We start from the raw sequence: 18,698 nt of genomic DNA on the forward strand, positions 1-18,698 counted from the left end.
CAGTCAGGTTCTGGTTAACTAGTTTCTCTGAGGCAGGCCCTGTTAAGAAGAGTCCTCTGGTGTAATTCAAAATGGTCCCCCCTTCTCCTTCCTCTTACCATAGAACAGGAGGGGATTCTTCCCCCATATTTACAATGGGAACCTGGTCAAGCTCCTGGAGGACAATCTTACAAAACTGTTGGAGCCTCACCGTGACTAGGTCTCCCTGGAGTTTAAAACCCTCAGACTTGTCTGCACTGAGCCCCCAGCAATCCATCAATTACAGTTCAGGTTTACCTACCCTAGCATTGGTTTCCCGCAGTGGTTCCCATTCCTGAGCGTCTGCTAAACCCGAGACTTGTTTCTGCAATCACTGAGGGAGGCTGGCAGTTTTCCTGTGTCCTCCCATCTCCTCTTATGAATTCAAGAAAAGTTACTGATTTTTCAGTCTGAGCCAGCTTTTTACTTAGTTTTTAGGACAGAGGGCTACTTCCAAATTTCTTACATGTGGAGCTAGAAACCAGAAGTCAACCCCATCTCTTTTTCTGAGATTTTACATATGGTAGATGCTCTCATCCCAGGCTCCTCTCTCCACCGCTGTTATACTCTGCTTAATTTTCTCAGACCCATCTTATACCTCACTAATTCTCCCCAGAGCTCTAATTGGCTGTTCAATCTATTTGTTGCTATTTAATTTCAATGACTTAAGTCTAAACGGTTTAATTTCACTATGTGATGTGTCTTTTTTTTTAACCTTATTCCTTATTCATTCTTTTATCACTACAATGATTTGAAAATAAATCTAAAGTTCTTAGGGGTAGTAATTATAATCACATCTGTTCTCACTCCTTGTGTATTTTTAATTTTTCATACAGGTTCATCTTTAATAGACAGTGACTGCATTTTTCTAAAGGAAACCCATGTTGGTTTTAGAACGGTTGTGCTTTTGTTTTGTCAACCTCTTCTAGGATGTCATCTATTCTAAAATTTCTATGTTCCAGTATAAAGGGTCTGATACTTTCTATTGCCTTCAGTTTCACTGTATTGCATGACAATTTATGGGACAAAAAAATTAACTTTACCTCAATGCTGTCCCATAATGTGATCTTTACAAAGTAATTTAAAGCTATTAGGAATCCACATTTAAGTTAAAACAAAACCCCAATAACTATCAATGCAAAATATGAACAGGTATGTCAAATCACATAATCGAAACTCCACAAAAGCCAAAGTTTATACAAACTCAGACAATGATAACCACCCCCTTACTTAAAACCCTGCTTTATGGCTGACAAATTTTTTTTAACCACAAATAAAACAGGTATGTCATTTTCAGAAATATTCTGAATTCATAAAGATTAAACATGCGGAGGGGGTCTTAAAACCAAGAAAATGCAGTACATAAGGCAGAGAGCAAGTTTACAACTTAAAATGCCACTGGACGGCTACTGATCCACACTGGAATCCAGGTCTGTGTGCCTGGTGCATAAGGATCTTCAACACTTGAGTCTGTTGCTTTACATTCTCTGGCGGACTGCACAGAAGGCGGGAACCTTCTTCCTCACTTTCATTACAAAAAGAGTTCCCTTCCAAGGGACTCAATCTTTCTTCAAATTTGTTTACGGTAATAGTCACATCTTACCCTGTCGGCACTCAGGTTTATTCCTGATGATTGTGAAAAGCTCTGCTTTGATTCACTGATAAGTTTGTAATAAACTCTCGAGAAAAGCCAGCCTTCAGTTACATGTCCTGCAGGTACACATGCACATGCATTAAGTACCAATTTCCACTAAAGCGAAGATTTTTAAAAAAAAATATTTTATTTGTTTATTTTGACAGAGAGCTAGAGAGAGAGCACAAGTAAGCAGAGCAGCAGGGAGAGGGGGAGAGAGAGAAGCAGGCTCTCTGCTGAGCAGGGAGCCTGATGTGGGGCTCGATCCCAGGACCCTGGAATCATGACCCGAGCCGAAGGCAGCCGCCTAACCAACTGAGCCACCCAGGCACCCCAAAAGCAAAGATTTCTTAAATACGAACCTTACTACCTTCATTTACACTCCTGTAAACTAAAATAAAACTGAACTTTATAGGACACAAAACATGCTATGATCTAGTGAACTTTAAAGACCAATAAAATCAAAACTAAGAACTTGCTAACAGTATTCATCTTTTGGTTTTGGTTCTGAAACCAGAAAATGAGGAACAAAGAAATGAATAGACTCTATGCCCATAAAATTTATATTAAGTTCACAGACTACCAGTGAATTATTAGGTCCATAAACTAAACAATCAAGCACACAGAAAAGGGGGAAAGTATATGAAATAGTCATTGATGACCTACAGAAGGACAAAAATGTTCACCTTTAGCCCAGAAGGTGGATCTATAGCCTGCATAGTTCCGATAAGGATCAAATACGGACTGGTTGCTACATTCTTACAGGGTCTCATGACTGCCTGTATGTCACCCATAGTTAATATCAAGCTGAATGATAAGCACGAGAGAAATCTTGTGAAAGTAGTTTTACGAGTAGAAATTCGAAGAAAACATTTATGATCTAATATTCCCTTCATGTACCGCCCACCCCCCCCCCACCCCCCGCCTTCAACACTAAGCATATACCCACCCGCTGCATGCAGAAAAGTGTAGCTCTTCCTGCCTACAATAAATAAACTTACCAAGCAAGTTGCATTGTAAAAAAGTCTCACTAGTTCTTTCTTAACTGCCAGAGCATACTCAGTGATCATGCAACAGGCAGTCCCTGACTTAAGGGCAGTCGATACAGATTAACACTCAAGGTGGCACTCTGAATTTTTTACATTCTGCCAAAAACACCACCTGCACTAGGTAAGCACTGACATCATTCTGAATCATTCCCTGCCAGACTGCCTTGGGCCTCCTACCTGAACCTCTGTCGAGCCAGCTGCCTTAACCCTGAGAGCTTCTACCCAGCCAATTTTCTTCTTCAGTTACCAAGACTTGAGTACTTGTATATATTATTACAGGTTAAAGAAAACAAACAAAAAACCAAAATCATTGTGAGCTAGTCTGGAAACCAAACACTTAAAAGTAACGTCTCTTGAGTATAAATCTGCAACTCTGAATCACCAATTTTATGTTTCAATTTCTGAAATTCATGCTATTGTAGAGTTTGACTATAAATATATTCAGTCTGAAAAATAAGCTCAACAAATCAATCTTCTTGATCTGAATATTTATAGTTAAATTAGTATACATTTAACAAATACTTTTCAAAATTTCAGTTCTAGCTAGTTTAGGAAAGGCTGTAAAAGGTAGAATAAACACCATGCTAAAAAAAATTCTCATTTAAGTATCAACACAATTTACACACCCTACCTCTCTGATGCACATCTTTCTTTAGAATCAATTTTTAGGAATTCAAACTGGAAGTTAGAAAACCATGTGACTGACACGAGATTTTTCTGACTCAACTTACTCTCAACTTTGTAGTGATCCTAGATGACTACCTTACCCGTTTAGAGCCCAATTTTATCACCTGTGATAGATGAGATTTGGGAGACTGAAGGGTAACAGAATCTGCTATCTCAAAATAAACCTCTTTGGTATAGGATTATTTTCAAGAGATTGAAAAACAGAAGAGAAGCTCTAAAAAGGGTAAACATTATCCTTTTGTAAGGGAAATTTGCATTTATAAAGGAAATCTCCATTTGTAAAACTGTCATAAGAAGACTATTACAAGAGAATCTATCTTATCAGTGGAGAAGACACCCAGACTTAAATATGCATAACAAACTTTATTTACCTTGATTTTCCCTGTAAGGTCCCATAACTAGAGGCTCCCAACCCCACCCTCATTTTCTTGATCTTTAGCTAAAGATAGCATTAAACCCACATTCCAAATCATCTCAGAGATTTACTCCCTTCTCCGATGATATCTCCCATGTATACAAGTCTTAAGCACTGCTAAACTTTTGTTTTTCTCTTATTAATCTCTTTTATTAGAGGTCTCTGCCAACAACTCAGAAGGGTAGACCGGATCATTTTTTTTCTCCTTCCCTACAGGGTTCTGCCCTCAAAACAGCCTGGTATAAGAATTCCTGCAGACCGTAATGGGAAGGCATACTGCCCATCAGCCACCACTCTCGAACCTCAAACAGCCAATCCAAACAACTTTTTCTTTTACCACTGCTGGCCACTGTCCCATTTTTATGAAGAAACTGTTTTTGGCTGCTTTTTTTCAAACGTTTATAGATAGCTAAAATATATTTAACAAATTAAAAAGTTTCAGATCTACCTACCATAAAGTAGGTAGTCATTCTTAAAAATATCTGTACCTTTATTTGCTTTTCCCATTAAGTTTACTAATGTCTGAATTTGAAGACTATTAAGTATTTAAAACCTAAACTCTTGGCTTACAGTTTTCAATAACAAAAATTCAACTGAGTAAATTTTGAAGATCTAACTGGCTTTATTAATCAATTCATGAATTAGGCAGCATTCTGTCTAGCACGTAGAGGGGAGCTTGAAAGGGCTACAAGAAAGGAAAGGTTTTTAAAGGTAGAGAGGAGGTGGAAAAAAAGAAAAATTATTTGCAAAATATCCACTGTTTTTAGTCAAGGTCATCCTTCTCAGGTGAACTGGAGGCATCACATTTCTTAGTGCTGACCAGGAAATTCTCATGTTGACTAAAGACTACAATGGGGTGGGGGGGTGGGGGTTGCAGTGAGGTTAGGTATTGAAGTCTTGGTTTACTGGCTTGGTGCCTTGACCTAAGTGACACCATTTTGGGCCTGTGGGTTCCTTTTCAACAACACTATACCCAAGCAAAAGGTTACGTACTGATTCTTGGAGGTATCTTCAAGACACCAAATACAGGAGCTAGTAAAAAATAAACTCCTGACTTAAGGGGCCTGGGTGGCTTGGTGGGTTAAATAAAGCCTCTGCCTTTGGCTCAGGTCATCATCTCAAGGTCCTGGGATCGAGCCCCACATACAGCTCTCTGCTCTGCAGGGAGCCTGCTTCTCCCTCTCTCTCTGCCTACTTGTGACCTCTGTCAAATGAATAAGTAAAATCTTAAAAAACAAACAAACAAAAAAAAACTCTTGGCTTGAGTCCACTTAAGGAGATTAAAAACTGCCAAATATCGACATTCACAAAGATTGTAGCATATACATATATGTAGCATATATGATTTTTATATATGTATAAATATATATATATATCTTTCACAAAAAGGAAATGTACAGAATACTAAGGTTATGTGCAAACACTGTTCAAGGAATTAACATTTGTGCTTTCAAAATTCACTGCTAGACTCTTAACATTTAAGGATTTTTATTTTTAAAACGCTTGCAATAAACATAATTATGGAGGGTAATGATAAGACAATGGAGTACAAATGAGAAACAAGCCCCATCACTTTTATCTCAAATTTTGAGCCTGAGAATGTTTATTTTTTAAGTAACTGAATTTCAATTATATTATGCAAAGTAATCAATTCAATTTCACAATGAAAGAAGGTTTGGATATAATCAACAGGTGCATTTAGTATTCAAAGGAACTGCTATAATCTTCTTTTACTTATTCATTGGAAAATAAAGGGTGGGGGGAAAGAGTTCTATTGTCAATACTATAGTGGTATGGCTGAAGCACTGCTCTATTAGAAAGAGATTCCTAAATCAGTCTGCAAGAGCTAAACAGGGTAACATGTTTATGTCAATATTAATGTCTACCTCCCACCCCAGCATTTTTGTAATCTGGGGAGAAATCTCAATTTTTTTTTTTTTTTTAATCTCAAATTCTTAAGTGGGCTAAACTGGTTAACTTCTGGCTGATGCTCAGGGGTAGGATCCATCTGTTTTATGCACTGCTGTATCCCAACCTCCTAACACTACACCTCATACTCCACAGGTTCTCATAAGACATTTACTGAAGGGTGCCTGGGTGGCTCGGCGGTTTAAGTGACAGCTCTTGATTTTGCTGGAGTCATGATCTCCTGGTGTGGACCTTGCACTCAGCAGACTGTCTGCCTGTCTCTCTCTAGGGTCTCTGCCCCTCCCCCAAATCATATACTCTCAAATAAACAAACAAATAAAATCTTTAAAGAAAAGAAGACATTTGCTGAAAGAAGTCAACCTTTCAATTGGGTTCACTGTTTACTGGTGTTCTTCCTACTCATTCTATTTCAAATCAAATACTACATTTGAAAAATCCATGAAATTTCTTGTAGGCTTTTGAAATTTGTCTATTTAAGAATTTTTGAAAAAAGCCAGGCATGAACTGTGTGGGTTTTTTTTTTTTTTTAAGTCTATTTCAAAATGTACCAAGGCTACACTGAGAAATCTTGCCTAGGATTTTAAATGTCTGGATATCGTGGTCGGGAAAGAATGGTAAAGCCAAAGCATCAGACCTAACTAAAAAACCAGTTACCTCCAGGGTTCCTTGCCTTTTAAATTTTACCTGAAACATAAAATTCGTAAAATCTAAGGTAATTCTAATTTAAAATAGCATTTTAAAGCACCAGACTTACCATTATAGGTTATTCTTGGCTTTGTTAAACACATCACAAGATGCAAATCCATTTCATCTGAAGGTACAAATTTTGAACATACGGGGCACTTAAATCCTAAAAAGTAAAAGAAACACATTTAACTTAATTATTCCAAATATCCAATTCTATTTCTTAAAAAGCATCAAAGGCAAAAAACATTTCAAATTTCAATATTATACTTACAGTGATACACTACTTGATTTCAAGTTAGGTTGGAAAAAGTTTGTAACTATTAACAACTGACTTCAATCAATTAACAAAGACCATCCCATTTCAAATGAAACAAGTACAGATGAAAAGAATTAGGCTCACTACAAAACTCCCATATCTTTTCCTAACATATGGGTCCAATCATTCTTGTTCCTAATTTTTTACATTAACCTGAACTTTTAATTTTGTGAAAATTACCTTTCCCAGCTTAGTAGGGCACAATCTGAGTCACGTTTTTACATCTACACAGTACCTTAAAACTATTCTACTCCATTGACCTTTTAAAAATAATTCTGATGAAGAAAGTCAATATTGGCAAAAACCAGGTCTAGAATCCAAGACTTCTGTCGTCTAGTACAGTCATCTTTCTGACACTATGCTACTATATTCACAGTGCAAACTGAAAATAGATCAAATAGGAAAGATTTCCCAGTCAACTCTGACACTTAAATATTAGTTTCTTACAACATTTGTTCCTCACTAAGTATTTGCCTGAAGTAGTCTATTAAAAACAAACTGGATATTGAAGGAGAGAATACCCTATGTATTCAGGTCTTTCCTACTCCCTCACCTACCAAGGGTCAACGTCCCATCTCTGGTTCCTTACCACGGCCCTGCTGACCTACTGCTCCCTCTCTGACATCTTGAAGCAGATGAACAACGCTGGACACCTGATTCAAGATAGCCAATTTATCGTTTGGCTAGAACAACAAACCGCAAGTGGCACACAAAAAGATGGTCTGGGTCAATCTCTTGTTCTGGGAAATATGACAAGAAACAGCAAGAGAGAACACTTGTCAGCTGTAAAGAGCTGAGGCAGAAAGAGCACATGTAGGTTTGAGAGAGACCAGCGGCTCATGTAAGCGTAACTTAAATGAGAACTGAAACTACTGGCTTGCATGGAGACCTTGAAACAGATGTGCAGACAGGAGAAGTAGTACCTTGAGAGACAAGAGCTAGTAAGAAGGGTAGTGAAAGAAACCAGTCCCTGCTGCTGCCGCAGAATCTAACAGCTCTATACTTGTAGCACATGTGTGTTCTTGGAGGCACTCTCCTCTGTTCATTGTGACTTGAAACTCACTGTGACCAAATGTGCCACACTAGAATCATACACTTCATGCAAAACTTTTTATACAAACCAGGAAAAGTTCTTGGCATGGGTACTTAATCCAGGAATTCAAAGTCCTAAATGAAATGTATGATTTGAACACTGCTTTTGACATTGTAGTAAATGCATTTTAAAATAAAGAATAAAGGTATGGTTACTTCCCCTTCTTGAAAACCACCAAAATAAACAGAAGAAAGAGGAAAGGACATTCATTTAAGATGAAACTACAAAATAGCTATAATCCCCAAACTATACCAATATAAGGAAATTTAAGTCAAAAGACTCTCTCAAGTAGCATTCATATTTCAAAGACCAACCAACAATCTTCTGCTTTCAATTGAAAAAAGAAAATCTTCCCTTTAAGTTAAAAAGGACATCAAAGAGGGAAAGAGGAAACCAATTTTCTAACTATTGATCAGAATCATCAGAGTATAGGCATATGAACTCTTAAGTTATCAAAGCACAATACTGTGAAGTACTGTGAGGATCCAACTGCTCAGAAAATAGAGCCAAAGGAGAGAGAATGCTATGGGCAAACAACCACCTGGATTTCTAGTTAAGTAGAATAAATTAGTATGTTTCTTTCTTCTCCCATCTAAAATCCACTGAAATGAGAATAAAGAAATTAAGAAAAGAACCTGAGACCACAGATGAGAAAAGAGAAACTATGAGGACTGAGAAAACAGACATCCCAAGTGCCCGTGGAAGTCAGTCAAATCTCACTACCTAATTCTCAAAGGATTCAAAAATCTACACCTTTGGGGTGCCTGGGTGGCTCAGTGGTAAAACTTCTGCCTTCAGCCCGGGTCAAGATCCCAAGATCCTGGGATCGTGACACCACCCCCCCAACCCCTCACCCCTCCCACACACACCCCCATTCGGGCTGCTCAGCAGGGAGCCTGCTTCCTCCTCTCTCTGTCAGCTTCTCTGCCTACTTGTGATCTCTGCCTGTCAAATGAATAAATAAAATCTTAAAAAAAAAAAAAATCTACACCTCTGAATGACTTCCCAAGACAATGGTGAGGCATGAGGTTAACATCTAGATTGATTCCAAGACTGGGGGGGGGGGGGGAATCCCTGGATTCTCAATGCATGACACATAGCAACTACAAAAAACTACAGTTCCCCAACTACAGCAGTAGAATGAAAGCTAACTATAGAATACAAGACCTAAAATAGAGATTTGAGGACCCCAGGCACAGCAAGAGAAGGAAGAGAAGAAAACACAGGGATAAAAGATCCATGTACAGAAAAGGGCCCATCTGCCAACTTCCTTCACCAAGAAATTGGTAGACTCCTTTTAAATAAAAAATGAGGGCACCTGGGTGGCTCAGTGGGTTAAGCCACTGCCTTCGGCTCAGGTCATGATCTCAGGGTCTTGGGATCGAGTCCCGAATCGGGCTCTCTGCTTAGCAGGGAGCCTGCTTCCCTCTCTCCCTCTCTCTCTCTGCCTACTTGTGATTTCTCTCTGTCAAATAAATAAATAAAATCTTTTTAAAAAATAAATAAATAAATAATGACCCACAGAATAGAATATCAAGAACCTTGTCCGTGGATAAGCCCCAGCCTTAAACATAAAGCTTCCCATCAGCTTTTTAGCGCTTCCCTCATAAACATAATGCAACAGAAGAAAAAAATTTGCATGTTTAAAACAGAACACACCAGAAACAAATCCAAAAAGACAAAAAATATTTACAACATCCCAGAAGGACAATATCCTTGATACACAAAGAATTCTTTAAAACTGTGGAAAATCAAACACCAGTTAGAAAAACGGGCAGAAGTTCTAAACCAGTATTTCACCAAAAGGATATTCAACTGAACTTTAAACAAACACTGCACATTATCAGAATAGAAGAAGCACCTTTCTCGTAAGTTTTTGTTTGGTTGGTTTTTTTTAAGATTTTATTTATTTCACAGAGAGAGCTCACCCACAAGTAGGCAGAGAGGCAGGCAGAGATAAAGGAGGGAAAGCAGGCTCCCCGCTGAGCAGAGCCCAAGGCAGGGCTGGATCCCAGGGCCCTGAGATCATAACCTGAGCTGAAGGCAGAGGCTTAACCCACTGAGCCACCGAGGCACCCCAAGTTCTTTTTCTTTATCCCCATTTTAGTGGGTCTTAGGAAGAGAAACACGTGTTTAATTCACAATGTTTAACTAGAAATCCAGGTTAGTTACTGTACTACTGCTTTCTCTCCTTAGGCTTTATCTCTACATTAAGAAATCACTATTTACCCCAGATTGGCAAAAACTCAAAACCTTGACAACATACTGTTGGTGAAGCTGAGAGGAAACAAGTACTTTCATACACTGCTAGTAGTGATGAAGTTCTAGAACCTAGGTGAGGTTTGGTGGGCTGAGGTCCGGAGCCAATGACCAAGAAAGAATTCTTGAGACATCTTCGGTGCAAAATGGTGGTTTATTAAAGCACGGGGACAGGACCAGTGGGCAGGAAGAGGGGTGCCACGGGTTGTGAGAGATGGCAGGTTACTTACCTTGAGGTTGGGGGAAGGTGAGGGGAAGGGAGGTTTCAACAAAGCTGTCATATGCTAAGAGGGCCTATAAGGTGCCACCAGGATACTGGAGGCCTTGCTGCTTGGCAAGCCATTCACATTTCTGCTATTAAGTGTCTTTGTTAGTGAGATTTGGGTTTAGAAGAAATTTAACTTTATTTAGGGCTTAAGGAACTGAGTTATTTGCCTCTGGAAATTGTGCTATTGATAAGGTAACTGCTTTGTTTGTAGATCTCTAGGACATTTGTAAACCAAGGGAGACTCACTCCTGTCTTGTAGGATTGTGATTTCTGCAAGTTAACTATTTCTCACTTATGGCAGTCTGCAAGTTAACTATTTCTCACTTATGGCAGTCGGGGGTGCCTGAGAAATGTCACACACATTACCGAGGGGAGCGGGTAGAGAGGGGGTGCAGGGTGCCAGCTTTTGCTTTGTCCTCAGCCAGCCTCTTGCTCCCTTATCAGTAGGAACGCAAAATTTTACAAGCTCTAAGGAGGGCAATCTGGCAATATCTAACTTGATTATATATGTATTTATCTTCTCATCTAGCAATCCCATTTCTAGCTTCTCACCCTGAAGGTATGTCCCCAAAACACAAAAAACACATGCACAGACAGAAGATTCTGAGGAGATAGCAGAGCAGGAAGCACTGGCAGAACTGGCCTCCCCACCTGAATAATTGTGCTGGTGGAGTCTGTCTCAGGGAACTCTTCTGGAACTCTGGAGTTTACTGAAAGGCTTGCAACTTCCAGGACGAAGACCAGGACAGTACAACTGTGGTTAATTTCAGCTCTGAGCAAAGTTAACAGTCACCTTTCCTACCACACCCCACCCCTGGTCACATGGCAAGGTACTTGTTCTCGGAGCAGCTTACACAGAGCTTGCAGGAACCAGGGTGGCCACAGATGACTGTCCTCTGAATACTGGGACCTTGCACTCTGATCGCTGCTTCCCATCCAAGAGGTACAGACACAGAGAAGGGTAGTAGTCATTGCTCTTAGACCTTCCCCATGATATGCCCTTCCCCCACTCAAGCTGAAGAAACTTCAAGGGGCTTTAAAGGGCCTATGCCCTTCCCCCTCCCTTTATTTCTCACTTTTCCTCCCTCTGGGAGCCCAGCATTAAAGACTAGGAGTTTAAAAAACAACTACACATACAGGAGAAATCATAAAGACTGTGTATGCCCAGGGCAAGTCTTGGAGAAGACCTTAAATTTTAACCTCAGGCTGATGATCCTCCTCAGAGACAGCCTACGATACCTCCCAAAATACAAGAATAAAAAGCAGCAAGACACAGGGAAGCGGGAAAATCTGATTTCCAGAATTAACATATTAGATTAGAATAACCAGTTTTCAGCAAAGAACAAAACAAAACAAAAACCTTAACCATACAAAAAACCCGTAAAGCATGGCCTTATTATTATTATTATTTTTTAAGATTTTATTTATTTGACAGAGACATAGCAAAAGAGGAAACACAAGCAGGGGGAATGGAAGAGGGAGAAACAGGCTTCCCACTGAACAGGGAGCCCAAAGTGGCGCTTGAACCCAGGACCCTGAGATCATGACCTGAGCCAAAGGTAGATGCTTAATGACTGAGCCACCCAGGTGCCCCAAAAGTATGTCCTTTAAAGGAAAAAAGAAACAAAAAACTGTCCGTAAAAAAGCTCTGAAGGCAGATGTTAATATGTTTAGCCAAAGATTTTTAAATGTCTAGCTTAAAGATACTCAAAAAACAAAAGAAGATGTAGATAAGGTCAAGAAAATATGATCAAAATATGAACAAAATGGAAATATCAATAAATAGAAAACCTAAATAGAAACCATGAAAAAATTCTGGACGTGAAAAATGTAGTAACTTAAATGAAAAACTCACTAGAGCAATTCAAAGACTCATTTGAGCAGGAAGAAATAATCCATGTACTTTAAGATAGGACAATAGAAATTATCTTGTCTGAGGAACAGAGAGAAAAAAAGATGTAAAAGTGACCAGAGCCTAAGGGACCCATGGGACACCGGCAAGTAGAGCAAGATATGAATTGTGGGAGTCCCAGTAAGAGAGACATAGGCGGAGAGAATATATGAAGAAATAATGGCTGAAAACTTGCCAAATTTGATTAAAGACATGAATATAAACATCTAAAAAGCTCAACAACCTTGACGTAAGATGAACTCAACGGCAGCCATGCCAGGATATATTATATTCAAACTTCCAAAAAACAAAGAGGGAATTTTGAAAACAGCAAAACAAAGGTGATCATCACATTAAGGGATCCTAACTTTTTTTTTTTTTGGATCCTAACATTTTAAGCAGATTTCTCATGAGAAACTTTGGAGTCTAGAAGGCAGTGAGTTGAGCTGATGTATTTAAAGGGCTCAAAGAAAAAAAACAGCAACAGCTCTGTCAATTAAGAATCCTATACCCAGGGGCGCCTGGGTGGCTCAGTGGGTTAAGCCGCTGCCTTCGGCTCAGGTCATGATCTCAGGGTCCTGGGATCGAGTCCCACATCGGGCTCTCTGCTCAGCAGGGAGCCTGCTTCCTCCTCTCTCTCTCTCTCTCTCTGCCTGCCTCTCCATCTACTTGTGATTCCTCTCTGTCAAATAAATAAATAAAACCTTTAAAAAAAAAAAAAAAAGAATCCTATACCCAGCAAAACGCCTTCAAAGGTAAGGGAGAAACAGTAAAGTTCCCAGATAAACAGAAGCTGAGAAGTTCATCACTGGAGCCATCCTAGAGGAAATTGGGGGGGAGGGGGGACACACCAAAACACCAGATAGTAACTCAAAACCATAATGAGAAATAAAGATCTCAATAAAGGTCTTCAGATCAAGGGCAACTGTTTTCAGGGAACTGTACTAAAGGAACTGCCCCCAAGAATCTTTATCTATTCATATCTGGTCCTGACTCCAATAACAAGATTCTGGAATCAAACTGATGCCACACTGGGATGAGACCGTGTAAGTGGGGGAAAGAAGTGCATACATCTCACATATGGAAGGGATGTGAACTGTGATTGCTAGAAGGCAGACTACGTATACAATCTCCAAACACAGCTGCTTTCAATTTCATGCACCCTGTTTCTCACATTAAGAGAAGACTAATTCTTCTCTCCTTATATCTGAGCCAGCATAAATGCTCTGGTTGATCAAGAGTACAGAAGTAATGTTCTGGGATTTCTGAGATAAATCTTAAAAGCTTTGCAGCTCCCACTTGACCTTTTGGAATGCTCACTTTGGGGATACTCCCTTTCAGAACCAACTGACATGTTCTAGGAAGTTCCTGCCAAATAGGTCACAAATAGGCATTTCAGCTGGAATGTCAGCTAGAGCCTGAGGTGAGCCCTGAGCTGACAACCAGCATCAGTTGCCAGGTATAATGGGGGAGCTACCTTGGATGTTGCGTTACTTTCAACTTTCAGATGACTCTAGCCCCAACTTCATCTGCAACTGCTTGAGAGACTCGCCAAGAGAGAGCTCCAACAACTAATTCAATCCTACTCATAGAACCTCAAGAAATAATAAATTTATGTTTTAATTAAAACACATGTATACACAGTAAGTTATAGCACTCTTTGGAATAGCACAATTCTGTAAACATAGTGAAGACGCATAATGCAGAAACCATTAGGCATCTACACAACAGAACACTCTGCAGTTATGAAAAGGAAATGAGGAAGGTTTCTATGTACTGATGGAGAGATATCAAAGCTAGCTTAAGTGAAAAAAGCAATGTGAAAAAAAATGCAATGTTAGGCAAACTACTGTGCAACAAAGAAGAGTTAACTAATACATGTGCATGTATGTATCTACAAATAGAAAAACAAGAAAAGATAAACTTCAAATTAAGGTTTATATACATATTGTTTGTAGGTAGTTAAAACGTGGTTAAAAATAGGAAAAAGGTATTCAAATGTACCTTTTAATATAGTTTTTGACTTTTGCACAATGTTACTTAATACATATCCAAAAATAAAACAAGAATTAGGGGGAAACCCCTACTAAAATTAAATATAAATGGACACAAATGAATGTAACTATATACCAGATACAAATACACATGCCTATGCATGTGCAGGTACACACATGCATACATATGTATGTGTACACATACACAGGGACCCAGAAGCAATGATACCTCCATAGCAAAAAGCAGACTCAACCCCCAGATTTTGGGTTTCTTACTATCATTCCTCCATGAAGAGAAACAAGAGCTCCTTGGAGAAAAATCTGAGTTCTAGGTCTAGGACAGGGAAAGTACAAGGTGAACCTAGAATATCTTGTCATGCCAGACTAAGGAAGTGCTCAAAAACTGATATTAACACATAAAAAGGCAAAGAAGCCAGCTTGAAAGGGCTTCTCCTGGTCAGATTTAGATCTGAGAATCAAAATGGTTAATGACATAACTGATCACAGTATCTTACATCTTAAAAGGATGCCAAAGTATATATAAATAATTACATTCTGAAAATATCAACCCAAGATCACTTAATTAACACGGATAAAAAGGTACTCTCAAAATGGAGAAGCTATCTGACCTCACCTTAAAAGTTCAAACTTAGTATCACCTACAAAAGGACAAGCAGACGTCTGTGCTTCCTGATGTGCTTCACCGAGTACACAATACTTACATATACTTCCACCAAATATAACTAGAACCTCATTAAGAGGAAATTTAGAAAAAGCCTCTAACATACAAGACATACACCAAAACATTCATAAAAGAGTAAATATGATAAAACTACCAACACAGGAAACAAAAAAACCTTAGCACTGCTGAACCCCAAAAATCTTCTAAGATTTCAATTTATTTTTGTTTCTGCATATTTCATTTGATGTGTTTTATCAGGTATTTAGTTTTGGGGTCCATTTTGTATCTTGGAGGTTTTTCCCAAATTTCCTCATTTGTCCCACTAAGTCAAGATGATAACTGCACCCACAAAACAAGAGACTGTAAGAACAGAGCAGCAAACAAAAGCGCCTCGAACTTTTAATGAAATTAAGAACTCTTAACTAACAATTCAAACAGCTGGAATATTAACTTGAGGTACTAATGATGCCAAATGATAGTAACAATGAACATTTAGTATCTACCAGGAAATTTTCTAAGCACTTTGGGTGAATGAACTCGTTTATTCCCACATCCTTGAGTGAGGTACTAATATAAACCCAATCTACACATGAAAAACAGAAAGAGTATTAAGTAACTTCACACAGCTAGAAACTGGCAAAGCCAGAAATCAAACTGGGCTTCAGACTTCAGAGCCTAAGTCTTCAACCATCACTCTGCACATCTTTTTTTAACCTCTCAAAAAGTAGAATTAAAAATCAAACAGGAGAATAATAAAGTCAGAAGATCGATCCAGGTGGTCTAACATCCAACCAACTAGAAACAAACTTGAAAAAAAAGGGGGAGAAACTACCAAACACCTAATTTCCCAAACTGAAATTCATGACTATGTGAACTGAAAGAATGTACCCATACACAAAGGAAAAGAAATAGCCATACCAAGGTATGGTACTGTGACATAACAGAGCATTAGGAGTAAGAATAAAGTCTAAAAACTTCCAGAAAGAAAAAAGATGAAAAGTACCTAGAACAGTTTCCCAGACTTTTAAATTTTTTTGCCTATCATGATACTAATATTTTTGCAGAGTCTAGTTAGCGGCTTTCCAGAATTAGAATGGCATTAGTCTTCTAAATAGCAACACCTGAAAGGAGACAAATGAAGCAGTAACTTTAAGATTCTGAAAATTATTTCACTCAGACTATATACCCAAACTATTACATAGTCACACACATTTTATTGAAGTATAGGCAAAGTATCAAAAACTTTCCTTCCTCTGCACCCTCCAGAAGTTTCTGGAACACAAGGTCCACTGAAACAAAGGAGCAAAAAGAAAAGAAGAAAAAAAACAAAGAGAAAGACACCAAAATAAAGGAAATAAGCTCTCTCAGAGGAGACGTGGAGAAAAATCCTTGGATAATGTATGACAGGTCTAGAAGGTATCTGGCCCAGACTGGAAGAGGGGACTAGAGGACCCAAGGAGAAGAGGAAGAGGGTAGAAAATGGTAGGGAGTAAACAGATAAGGTTTCTTGATGTGTTGTCAGTGGAAAACAGTGTTGTGTTCAGACAGTTTTATAATTCTTTTTCAAGGTTGGGAAGAACTGATAGGAACTTAGAAAATCAAATAAGCGAACAGATGGAGGCAATTTTAAACTACAAGACAAATACACAACAGAAAATGTAATCCACAGTCATAAACAATGAGTATCAAGATCATCATTTAAAAAAGACGTTCAAAAGGTAGAAGGATAAAAATGAAGACAGGTGATATATGTAAAACCTCATCTTTCATAATAAACAGTTAATAGTTAACATTTAAAAAATTAAAAAGAGGGCGCCTGGGTGGCTCAGAGGGTTAAGCCTCTGCCTTCGGCTCAGGTCATGATCCCAGGGTCCTGGGATCGAGTCCCGCATCGGGCTCTCTGCTCAGCAGCGAGCCTGCTTCCTCCTCTCTCTCTCTCTCTGCCTGCCTCTCTGCCTGCTTGTGATCTCTGTCTGTCAAATAAATAAATAAAATCTTTAAAAAAAAATAAAATAAAAAAAATTAAAAAATTAAAAATTAAAAAGAATATAAGCACATTACTTATAAATATGGAAGTAAATGTAATAAGCAACAGCTACGAGTGCTGAAAACAGTTGTCTCAAGAAAATAAAAACTAGGAGTTGGGGAGAGTTGAGGCAAGAGAATAATGATATTTATTATAAAACTCTAGGTACTGGGGTGCCTGGGTGGCTCAGTGGATTAAAGCCTCTGCCTTCAACTCAGATCATAATCCAGGGTCCTGGGATAGAGCCCCACACTGGGCTCTCTGCTCAGCAGGGAGCCTGGTTCCCCTCCTCTTTCTGCCTGCCCCTCTGCCTACTTATGATCTCTGTCAAATAAATAAATAAAATCCTTTAAAAAAAACAACAACACTGGAAGTACTTTTTTCAAAATATATACATATTATTACTTTGATTTAATTTATTTAAATTTTACTAAATTTTTTTTTGAAGATTTAATTTATTTGACAGAGCGATCACAAGTAGGCAGAGAGGCAGAGAGACTGCAGCTCAGATCCCAGGACCCTGAGATCGGGACCTGAGCTTAAGGCAGAGGCTTTAACCCACTGAGCCACCCAGGCGCCCCAAAATTTTACTTACTTAAATTTTAATTAAAAAACTATTTTAAAGGAAGAAATGTCTTCAGAGCTCAGGACACATCAGCCTAGTAAAAAAGTATTCTGTGAGAACATATCCTGACTGAAGTTGCTGCCTCCCTTAGATGACTTTCTCTGCTATTTTCCCAGTGTTCCTCCCTTGACAACAGTTTCAACTAGAAGTCACTCCATTCTTTGATGAATAATAATAAAAGATTTCAGTATGGGACCTATGCACTGTATGAATCCACCATACAGACAAAACACTAAAAGGGAGATGACTGAGACGAATCAGAGAACTCCAGAAACAGCTTAATAGTTCAGCAAATAAATATGACAATAAACCTGTAAAAGAAATTAAAAAACGGGATGCCTGGGTGGCTCGGTTAGGCGGCTGCCTTCCGCTCAGGTCATGATCCCAACGTCCTGGGATCGAGTCCCACATTGGGCTCGGTGCTCAGCAGGAAGCCTGCTTCTCCCTCTGCCTCTGCTTGCCACTCTGTCTGCCTGTGCTCACCCTCTCTGACAAAAAATAAATAAAAATTTAAAAAGTAAAAATAAAGACCACAGAAGACCTGGAGAGAAATAGAAATAGCTAGTGACAACATCACTGACACAGAAAGCAGAGAGTTATATAACAAAACAGAAATGGCGGCAATCAGAAAAAAAGATAAATTACGGAAAACAAAGGCTTATTGCTTTTCCCAAACAAGAGAACAGAATCGAAACAACAAATCAAAATTATCAAAGACAGTAAAAGGAAAAAAAAAAAAAAAAGAGTGGGGGCAAGGGTGGCAGAAATCTTACTGGTCTCAAAATTATCCACAGAATACACAGGTATTACTTTAGACACATCTCTGTCCATGCTGGGGGGTGGGGGGTGTGTGGTAAGGTGTCTTCAGAACACTTAGAAGGGAAAAAAGACTGGGACTCAAATGTATATCCTCAAATATTCGAAGACCCAACCAAGAGATTAATAAAGAATTCAGGAATGGACAAGCTGTGGTGTTTTATGCTTATACACACACACACAGTACTACACTACACAAAATATTATTTCATTTAATTGAAGAAAAACTGTAGGAATTATTGCTATGGTATGGTATATAATTAATAGAAATGTCAGCAATGTGAAAATGATATTACTACCCACATCTGGG

At 38.7% G+C, this 18,698-nt stretch overlaps 1 protein-coding gene across 5 annotated transcripts in view; it reads right to left on the reverse strand.

The window, feature by feature from the left end:
- The window catches only part of ZNRF2 (zinc and ring finger 2), a 396,032-nt gene that overhangs the window by 334,326 nt on the left and 43,008 nt on the right, over positions 1 to 18,698 (reverse strand). For all 5 annotated transcript variants that reach the window (XM_059396647.1, XM_059396644.1, XM_059396648.1 and 2 more), the window contains exon 2: positions 6,486 to 6,581. In XM_059396647.1, the coding sequence (XP_059252630.1) occupies positions 6,486 to 6,581 (96 nt within the window). The remainder of the gene's footprint in view (positions 1 to 6,485; positions 6,582 to 18,698) is intronic.

Source organism: Mustela nigripes, chromosome 4, assembly GCF_022355385.1.
Source record: "Mustela nigripes isolate SB6536 chromosome 4, MUSNIG.SB6536, whole genome shotgun sequence".
Lineage (NCBI taxonomy): Eukaryota > Metazoa > Chordata > Mammalia > Carnivora > Mustelidae > Mustela > Mustela nigripes.